We start from the raw sequence: 9,409 nt of genomic DNA, 5'->3' as shown, positions 1-9,409 counted from the left end.
CCACGAAGAGGCCCAACAAACGAACGGGCCGCCATGTGGACACCGAACGTATGTCGAGAGACACGGGAGTATAGGACACTCGACAAAACAACACACGATCAAGATTTGCACAACATTCTAGGCGAACATGTCCAATGGTGAGGAAATTAGAGTAGATATTGCTAAATCTATTTAAAATAATTCATGAATTTAAAACAAATAAATAAGGAAGGAGAACATAAATAGAAAACAAAATAACAAAAGGAGAAAATTCAAAATAAAAATAAAAATATTTTTTATAGAAATCATGAATTTAAAACAATTGAATTTTAAAAGTTCGTAAATTTAAAGCAAATAAATACAACGTAAAAACTAAAATTGAAAAGGAAAAACGAAAATAATACAACTCGACTCGTACATTTCTACCCCGCACCCTTCGAGTGAAAACAACGCAAAATGCCCGCTCTTTGTTTACATTTATGAGACAAAAATTATGGTTTTTATTCAAAGTTATATTAGTACAAATAAAGAAAAGAAAAAAATAGAAAATGGATAAAAAATCAACACAAACATTTCCCGAGCAACAAAAAAACATGGATAAAAAATGTACTATTCACTTTGTCACACCCAAATGCATACATTTTCTGTTAGTCCGATCCTCTCTAAGCACACAAAACTGGAGTCAGTAAAAAAATACAAAAAAAAACGGAAGCCCACAACAGGGACAAATATGGCCAAACGAAAATCTGAAAAACACAAACAAAGCACAAGGTTCAGCAGTACTAAAGCAACGCAACGCAGCCCACCAGGTAAAAATACACATGCAGCCTGTGAGGCAACCGAAACACAACGCAGCGCCAGAGCGAGACGTATTTAAGCTAGCAAAGTAGCACGAATCTTAAAAACAGAAGACATCCAATGGCTCTAGGCTTAGATGTGAGATAACTATTTCATATCTAGATGTGAAATAGCAAATCTGTTTTTTTTTCATGTTGGAATATTGTCACCAACGTCTCTGCCGCATTCACCTCCTCGCTCACTTTCCTATCCTCCATATCTAGTCCCCACCCTCGCTCGCCGGCCATGCCTCCTATGCCATGGCGTCGAGTGGTTCAATCGACTATCCAAGGGGATCGCTGCTGCGCCGCACGCCATTCGGACGGTGCTGCTGCTACCTCCTCCGGCCTCTTACTCCCACGCCGACGCATCCACTAGCGGCGATGACTCCGGCTCCAAAGGGGGGCTCTTGGACTCTGACGAGTTTGTCACCTTGATGAGAATACCCCTACTATATTTAGCGCACACAATCCTCTTGACTACACTAAGGGCTTAAAAAATAAATTGTCTCTCCCCAGTTTAAAAAATAAGCCGCTTTCTAAATTTGACAAGACTTCTAAATTAATTATTCCATAACTAGTTCAAAAGTCTCAATAAATGAGAGTGACAGCTTATTGAAAAAGTTGGGAGGAGATGGCTTTTTTTAAAACCGCCAAAAGAACTGGCCCCAACTCAAGTTCTAGAGATATAAAGACCAATGGCTAGAGTTTGAAAATACAAACTGAAAAATCAGGCATTTTCGTTTCTAGAAACGCTTTCAAGCCATGGTGAGTATTAGATTTGGCTTGTAGCCCTAAAGAAAATGAGATTTAGCCTGTGGGGTTTTGTTTTCCACATCAACTATCTGGTCTTGATGTAGGGTTACAATCCACAAACAGTAATTTTTTGGAAATTTTTTTCAGAGGTTTTCTGTTGTTGTTTCGTCTCAAACTTTTTTTTGATGCTCATTGGTTGGCGTCATTCTAGTAGTTAACTCATACAGCACGGCAAAGCAAGTGGTGTGCTGAAAACGAGAAAACGGACACACCGCACCGCAATCACACGTTCACATCCGAGTCTTATCGACCCACCCACACACGGCGCACTCCAGGTCTCCGACGCGAACACACGCACGCACGCACGGCGGAAACACAGCGCCGTTTCACGGCCATGGATTCACCGCTGCTGCTCGCTCTGTCGTCGCTGCTCCTGATCCTAGCCCTTCACCCGGCGCGCCTCGCCCTGCTCGGCAAGAGACTCCCGAACTACCCACCTGTGGCCGGCACCATGCTCCACCAGCTGCTCAACCTGGTCCGCCTGCCGGAGTACATGACGGAGCTCTCCCGCGGGCACCGCACCTTCCGGATGCTCACCCCGACCTGCAACTACGTCTACACCGTCGACCCGGCCAACGTCGAGTACATCCTCCGGACCAACTTCGCCAACTACGGCAAGGGGACCATGACCCATGACGCGTTGGAGGACCTCCTCGGCGACGGGATTTTCAACGTCGACGGCGCCAAGTGGCGGCACCAGCGGAAGGAGGCCAGCTTCGAGTTCACAACCCGGGCGCTCCGGGAGTACAGCAGCGGCGTGTTCCGCGACGTGGCTGCCGAGCTCGCGGGCATATTGGCCGCCGCCGCCGTCGCCGGGGAGAGGGTGGACATGGAGGGTCTGTTCATGCGGTCGACGCTGGACTCCATTTATTTTTAAGAGTACGCCAAAAGCGTACCGTATTTTTATAGAAGGCAAAAAGCAATGTAACGCGATTCAAACTATGTGAACATAGATAGACGCAGTTCACACAACACCTACAGATACAAAGCGTCTACTCTCTTACAAACTGCTCAATAACACCTACTCCAAGGCCTGCCTCCTTCCATTCCTTTAGTTCGTCTAAGATGTGATCATGCGAACATGGTGGTTAAAAATTTGTACCAGACACACCAGAAAGCCCGTCCCCCACTCCCTCGCTCCCCTTCCGCCTAGGGTTTCCGCGCCGCCGCCGACGGCTCCCCCGCACGGAGCTGTCGTCGCGGCCGGAGGCCGCCGTCGCCGCTCGCCTCTCCCGCTCCCCTGCTCCTCCCTCCACCTCCTCCCTTCCCCGTACCCCCCGCGTCGCCTCCTCGGGCAAGGCGACTGGGGGCCCCGACGCCGCTCCCCTCCAGCGCGCCCCCAAGCTCCGCCCTCCTCCCGTCGCCGCCAGCGCGCGCCGCCGGGCCTTGCCCGCGTGGTGCCTGCGGCGGCGGGCCTGCTTGTCCCCGCGCGCGGCCTCCTCTGCTCGGGCGATGGTGGCTGGCGGCGGTGTTCTTCGGCTGGCGATGGTGCGTCCTGGCGGCGGGGTCCGCGGGGCGCGGGCGACCCTGATACAGCGGCGCGGCCATTGGCCGCGGGGCGCGCGGTGGTGCGGCTAGCCGCCGGCCTCCGCTCCGCCCAGATCTGGGCTCTTTTGGACTCTGGCTGGGTTGGGGCAGGCCGGCGTTCCAGCGTGCGGCGGCGTGGCTCCCTGGTGGTGGTGGCACGGCGTCGAGGGATGCGGGTGGTGGCGGCTTCGTCAGCCGATGTGCTGCAGCGTAGCGGCAGTGATTGTCCGGATCCTTTGGGGTTCGGCCGGGCCTGTGCGGGCCTGGTAAGCTCCTGTTGTCACGTCCGGTCGGCTCCGCGTTGGCGGTGGTGGTAGTCCCCTCCCATCGGCTGAGTTGCGGATGCCCCCGAGCCCGTTGGCTCCTCGTCCCTCCTCCAGGTCTCGTGTCGGTGGCTCAGCGAGACGGCAATGATGATTTAGTGACTGTGGTGGCACATGTAGGTGGGCGGCAGTTTTTGTGGAGCACTTCCGATCGTCCGGGGTGGTGGTGGTTGTTTGGGTCGGGAGAAATCCCTGGTGGCTCGTCCATCACCGACGCGGTGACGCCTGCGGGCGCCGCCGGACCTTCCTGAAGGGCGTCGGATCTGCCCCTTCCCCACTGCCCTCTACGTACCGGGGGAAACCCTTTGACTTGTCCGAGCAGCAGCGGCGTCGTCGTCGCATTCCTTCCTGAAGGTGCTGCCCGGTACGCGACGCCTCGGAGTGCTAGAAGCGCGGTGGTACTTCTCCGGTGGGTGCAGCGGTCACTGGTCATCTTTGTTTCGTCGACCTGCCATTGTCGGCATTTGTTTCTCTTTCTTTTTCTTTCTTCTCTTTTGGGCTTGTTTGTGTTGCGGCCCCAGCAATCTCGTTGTATTGATCGGTTGGTTGCTTTATAATCTAAAGCGGGGGAAACCCTTTTTCGTGAGATGTGATCATGCAACTGAGCCGTCGACATGAATTGATGCTCCCGAAGACCCTCGCATTTCTTTGTTTCCAGAGCGACCAAGCTACCGCGATGATGAAAGTGTCAAAACCTCTCTTCACTCGGCGTGGGAATCTTTCCTAAGCTAAGAGCCACCATTCTAGGAACTTGTCGTGCGGTGTGGGTCGCATAACCTGAAGATTGAGGTTGTCGAGGCACCTGTGCCACACCTCCCTAGAGTGGGATTGACTCGCATGGCCACCGCACTTTGGATTCGGCCGGTCGGGTCGCCTCGCTAGCGATGGCACATGGAGGGGTAGGGGCGACCAACCGCCGCCTGCCGGTTGGACTGCACTCGTCAAGGATTGATTGAGGAAGTAACTCGGAGCACATCAATGGCAATCGATGCACGCCACTCGCAGGCTGTCGATAATTGCAGGTCGGTTACCAATGCTGATTCATGCTCTTCCTTTAATCCCCGCGCATCCATATAATCTCCACCGTGCCGCCGCTCGTTCTCCACTCCTCCCACTTCCAAGGAAACCTCTCTAGCAGCCATGGGTTAGGTCGTCGCTAATTTGTCTCCCCGTTCTCCAGCCCTGCCTCCTTTATACCTTTCCTCTTCCCCCAATTCTTCATCTAATTTTAGATTATTATTTTACTGATACTGTTCTTTGTACTCGCGAACAGGTTGCTCAGGAGAATATTGTACGGAAACCAACATTCAGAGAAAACTTCGTGAAACCACATTTGAATCAAAAAATTCTGAAAAAAAATGTGGGATGTTAAGAGGATGATGTTCTATTGTAATGTGAGATTTGAAGTAAAAACATATTACATGATGCGAGCAATGAAAAAGACAAATTCAGCAATGAATACTGACGTTACTATCGACGCTATTCAATGCTGATTTTGTCTTTTTCGTAGCTCACATCCCGTAATGTGTTTGAACCTTAAATTTTGAATGGCAGTAGAACATCATTCTCTTAACATTCTAGATTCTTTTTGAGATTTTTTCAAAACTTTAAAACATCGTTTTCATGTGGATTTCACCTGTTTTCATCGAATATTGGTTTCCGTATGATATTTTCCCCAGGCTGCTCCTCCAAATAAGTTGGTTGATGTAAAGCAGGAAAATGTATGCACTAATGATGAAATCCACAAGGAGCACAATGAAATTAATACCTATCTTGACGGATTTGAGCTCGGTTCTTCTGGGTTGGCTGATTTTGCTGGATTCGAAGCTTTAGGCTATTGCCATTTGGTAGGTGAGGCACTGTTTTCAAGTTTAATGATTTGTTGCCTGAGAGTATTATATTTGAATTCCCAAGTTTTCCTGTTGCTCAAATCGAAAATGGTTACAATGTGAATCATTTTGGTTTGTTCCTCCCACAGCAATCTAGATTAGTCATGGTACCTCACTGATATTTTTAGGGATTGTATATTATCACTGAAATTTTTACCGCTGCTGCTGGCCGCGCTGTCGTCGGTGCTCCTCCTAGCCCTGTACCTAGCGCGCCTAGCCCTGCTCGGCAAGAGGCGCCGGAGCTACCAACCCGTGGCCGGCGCCATGCTCCAGCAGCTGCTTAACTGGGGCCGCCTGCCGGACTACATGACGGAGCTCTCCCGCAGGTATGGCACCTTCCGCATGCTCACCCTGAACTGCAACTGGGTCTTCACCGTCGACCCGGCCAACGTCGAGTACATCCTCCGGACCAACTTTGCCAACTACGGCAAGGGGGCGATGACCCATGACGCGCTGGAGGACCTCCTCGGCGACGGGATCTTCAACGTCGACGGGGCCAAGTGGCGCCACCAGCGGAAGGTCGCCAGCTTCGAGTTCACCACCCGGGCGCTCCGCGAATACAGCAGCGGCGTGTTCCGCGACATGGGTGCCGAGCTCGCTGGCATCGTGGCCGCCGCCGCGGCTGCCGGGAAGAAGGTGGACATGGAGAACCTGTTCATGCGGTCGACGCTGGACTCGACTTTCACCATTGGGTTCGGGGTCAACCTAGGCTCGCTGTCCGGGTCCAACCAGGAGGGCGCGGCGTTCGCCAGGGCGTTCGACGAAGCCAGCGAGCAGTCGCTGTACCGCTTTTTGGACCCGCTGTGGAAGGCCAAGAGGCTCCTCGGCGTCTCGTCGGAGGCGGCCATGAAGCGGTCGGTGCGCACCATCAATCACTTCGTGTACACCGTCATTGACAAGAAGATCGATCAGATGGGCAGAAATCAACAGGAATTCGTACGTAAGCTTTCTTGATTTTGCCGGCATTTCTTGATCGTGACATTTCTTGATTTTGGCAGGCCAAGAAAGGGGACATACTGTCGAGGTTCCTGCTGGAGAGGGAGAAAGATCCCGGCTGCTTCGACAACAAGTACCTGCGGGACATCATCCTCAACTTCGTGATCGCCGGCCGCGACACCATGGCGGGGACGCTGTCGTGGTTCCTCTACGTGCTCTGCAAAGACCAGCGCATCCAGGACAAGATCGGGCAGGAGGTGCGGGAGGCCACCACCGGCGACCACCAGGACGTGGGCGGCGTGCAAGAGTTCACGGCGTGCCTAACCGAAGACGCCATCGGCAGCATGCACTACCTCCACGCCGCGCTCACGGAGACCCTCCGGCTGTACCCGGCGGTGCCCAGCGTGAGTTGACCGACCTCATCCGCATGGAGCATTTGCGTTGCCATTTTGCGCACCGTACAGTACGCAAAGGAGATTATGGGTTGTTGCATCGCAGGACGTCAAGTGCTGCTTCTCGGATGACACGTTGCCGGACGGGCACGCCGTGAGGAGAGGGGACATGGTGAACTACCACCCCTACGCAATGGGCCGTATGAAGTTCCTGTGGGGCGACGACGCCGACGAGTTCAGGCCGGAGAGGTGGCTCGATGACGATGGTGTGTTCGTCCCGGAGAGCCCCTACAAATTCACGGCTTTCCAGGTGAGTGAGTGAAACACATATCTAAATCATCACACCTAAGTACTAAAGTTAGTACAAAGTTGGGTCATCTATTTAGGAACGGAGGGAGTAGGAGTATATCCACATTCATGTGACGTGTGTGTATGTTTATCCTCTTGTTGAACCTAACAGGCGGGGCCTCGGATCTGCTTGGGAAAGGAGTTTGCCTACAGGCAGATGAAGATATTCGCGGCTATGCTTCTCTACCTCTTCAGGTTTGAGATGTGGGAGCGCGACTCGACGGTGGGGTACCGCCCGATGCTCACCCTCAAAATGGACGGCCCGCTCTATGTCCGCGCGTCGCCCCGACGATCAACCGGGAACTAGCGTGCTTGTGCTACTATAAGAAGTCCAATCTAAAAAGCGTGTGCATGTGTCCCTTCTGTTGTGCCGAGCTTTGGTAATATGATGACTAGTGCCGGCGCTAGCAAAAACTCTAGCAGAGTTGCCATATGGTTCCGTCCATTATAACAACCGTCGATATGAAGGCTAGAGGGACAAAACCGCACTATGACAAAATCACTATTCGTCTCATGCACTACATATTCTTTAGAGAGTGCTCTAAAAAGAAGTGTTCAACCTTTGTACTACATTTATGAGCTTCATATTACATTTTATTAATTTGAAATGAGGATTTATTCCACCCTCATTTTTTCCTGCAGGGCTAAAACCCTAAAACTTTGCCGATTGTCCAAAAAGCAATCTTTTTTTGGAAGAGAGGCCCAAAAGGACCCCAAAGCTGCACTAACTAAACAGTTTAGGTACAGAGCATATTGCAACAAGACATATAACTAAAAAGAAACTACAAACCGGTCCCTGACTTCTACATAAATTAAGGATCCCAAAACCAAGATTGAAATCGCGATCGGGTGCAAAGATTCTTCTACATAGGAACAAGCTCACCATCGCCAGGGACAAAAAAAGGATTTTAAGCGATCTACAGGAATTAGACAGGGGGCTCAGTCTCCCCATAGCTTTTCTTGTTAACAGCGGAGGGCCTTTCGTGCCTTTTAAAATCAAGAGAATAGTCATCAAATTTGTGTGGTTTGCAGGTGGCGCCTCAGGTACCGCATGTTAGTCATCTTATGTTTACAGATGGCATCCTGCTATTTTTCAAGGCTAACGGTAATGGGGGGAGAGAGGTGCACTTGACTTCAGAAGATATTCGTCGGGAAATTAAAGGTATTCTTCATGTGCCAAATGAAACTTTGAATGCAAAATATCTTGGCATGCCGTCTCAAGTGGGATTCTCAAAGAATGGTGCTTTTAAATACCTCACGGATTGTTTACAGATTAAAGTCCAGGGATGGATTGAAAAAATAATGTCTACGGCGGCAAAGGAAGTTTTGGTCAAAGCGATGACACATGTTGTACCAATTTATTCTATGTCATGCTTTAAACTACCATATGGTCTCTGTGAACGTCTCAACATGCTTTTTAGGAAGTTTTGGTGGGGTAGCAAAGATGAATGGAGAAAGCCTAGTTGAGTCTCATGGGAGGTGATGACACACGTGAAAGGAATGGGTGGTCTAGTTATCAAGGATTTTGAGTTCTTTAATCTCCCATTGCTAGCTAGGCAGGCATGGCAACTTTTGCAGAATCCTGAAACCTTGAGAGCTAGAATTTTGAAAGTTGTTTATTTTCCTTCTTCAACTATACTGCAAGCTACAACGGGGAGCCACCCATCTCAGATCTGGAGACCTATACTGGAAGGAAGAGATGTCCTGAAACAAGGCTTGATTAGGCGGGTTGGCAATGGTGAGACAACTGAAAAATGGAACCAAAATTGATTACCAAGGCCGGAAATAATGAGACCATGCAGATGTACAGCTGCAAACCCACCTCAATTGGTTTCGGAATTGATTGATCTCACATCTGCGACATGGATCAGGGAGAGGGTCGAGGAGGTGTTCATCCCGCTTGACATTTTAGTGATCACGGGAATACAATTGTGCACAAGAAATATTCATGGCTGCTGGGCATGGATTTTTTTTTTAAAACGGTATATTCTTAGTCCGATCAGCATATAAAATGATGGTAGCAACCAAATTTCGGATAGAAGCTTGGATAGATGAGAATGCAGAATCATCTAACTTATGGCAGGATGAATCATCACGGAAATTATTGTGGAAAATACAAGTCTCGGGCAGTTTTTATGGCGACTGGCCAAGCATTCTCTGCCCACGAACGAGGTCCAGTGTCACATGAATATATCCATGACGAGCGCTTGTGGACTATGTGGAATGGACGATTCTTGGAGACACTCATTAATAGAGTGCTCAATGCCATGTTCATATGGGCATTGGACGACGATGAACTAGCGGAGAACATATGATCTCAACCATCGAACCGAGTGCGAAACCATGGATGTTCACGATGATGG

The 9,409-nt window shown here is 50.4% G+C and overlaps 1 protein-coding gene across 1 annotated transcript; it reads left to right on the top strand.

Annotated features, from left to right (window-relative positions):
- Window positions 1–1,945: 1,945 nt before the first annotated feature.
- LOC119280854 (cytochrome P450 704C1-like) lies at window positions 1,946–7,413 on the top strand. Its single transcript, XM_037561560.1, has 5 exons — window positions 1,946–2,454; window positions 6,004–6,306; window positions 6,369–6,710; window positions 6,805–7,008; window positions 7,159–7,413. The coding sequence occupies exons 1-5, from the start codon at window positions 1,966–1,968 to the stop codon at window positions 7,351–7,353; spliced, it is 1,533 nt and encodes a 510-aa protein (XP_037417457.1). The 5' UTR covers window positions 1,946–1,965; the 3' UTR covers window positions 7,354–7,413.
- The last annotated feature ends 1,996 nt before the right edge of the window (window positions 7,414–9,409 follow it).

Source organism: Triticum dicoccoides, chromosome 3B, assembly GCF_002162155.2.
Source record: "Triticum dicoccoides isolate Atlit2015 ecotype Zavitan chromosome 3B, WEW_v2.0, whole genome shotgun sequence".
NCBI classification, from domain to species: Eukaryota; Viridiplantae; Streptophyta; class Magnoliopsida; order Poales; family Poaceae; genus Triticum; species Triticum dicoccoides.
This window is presented reverse-complemented; position numbering and strand designations above follow the sequence as displayed.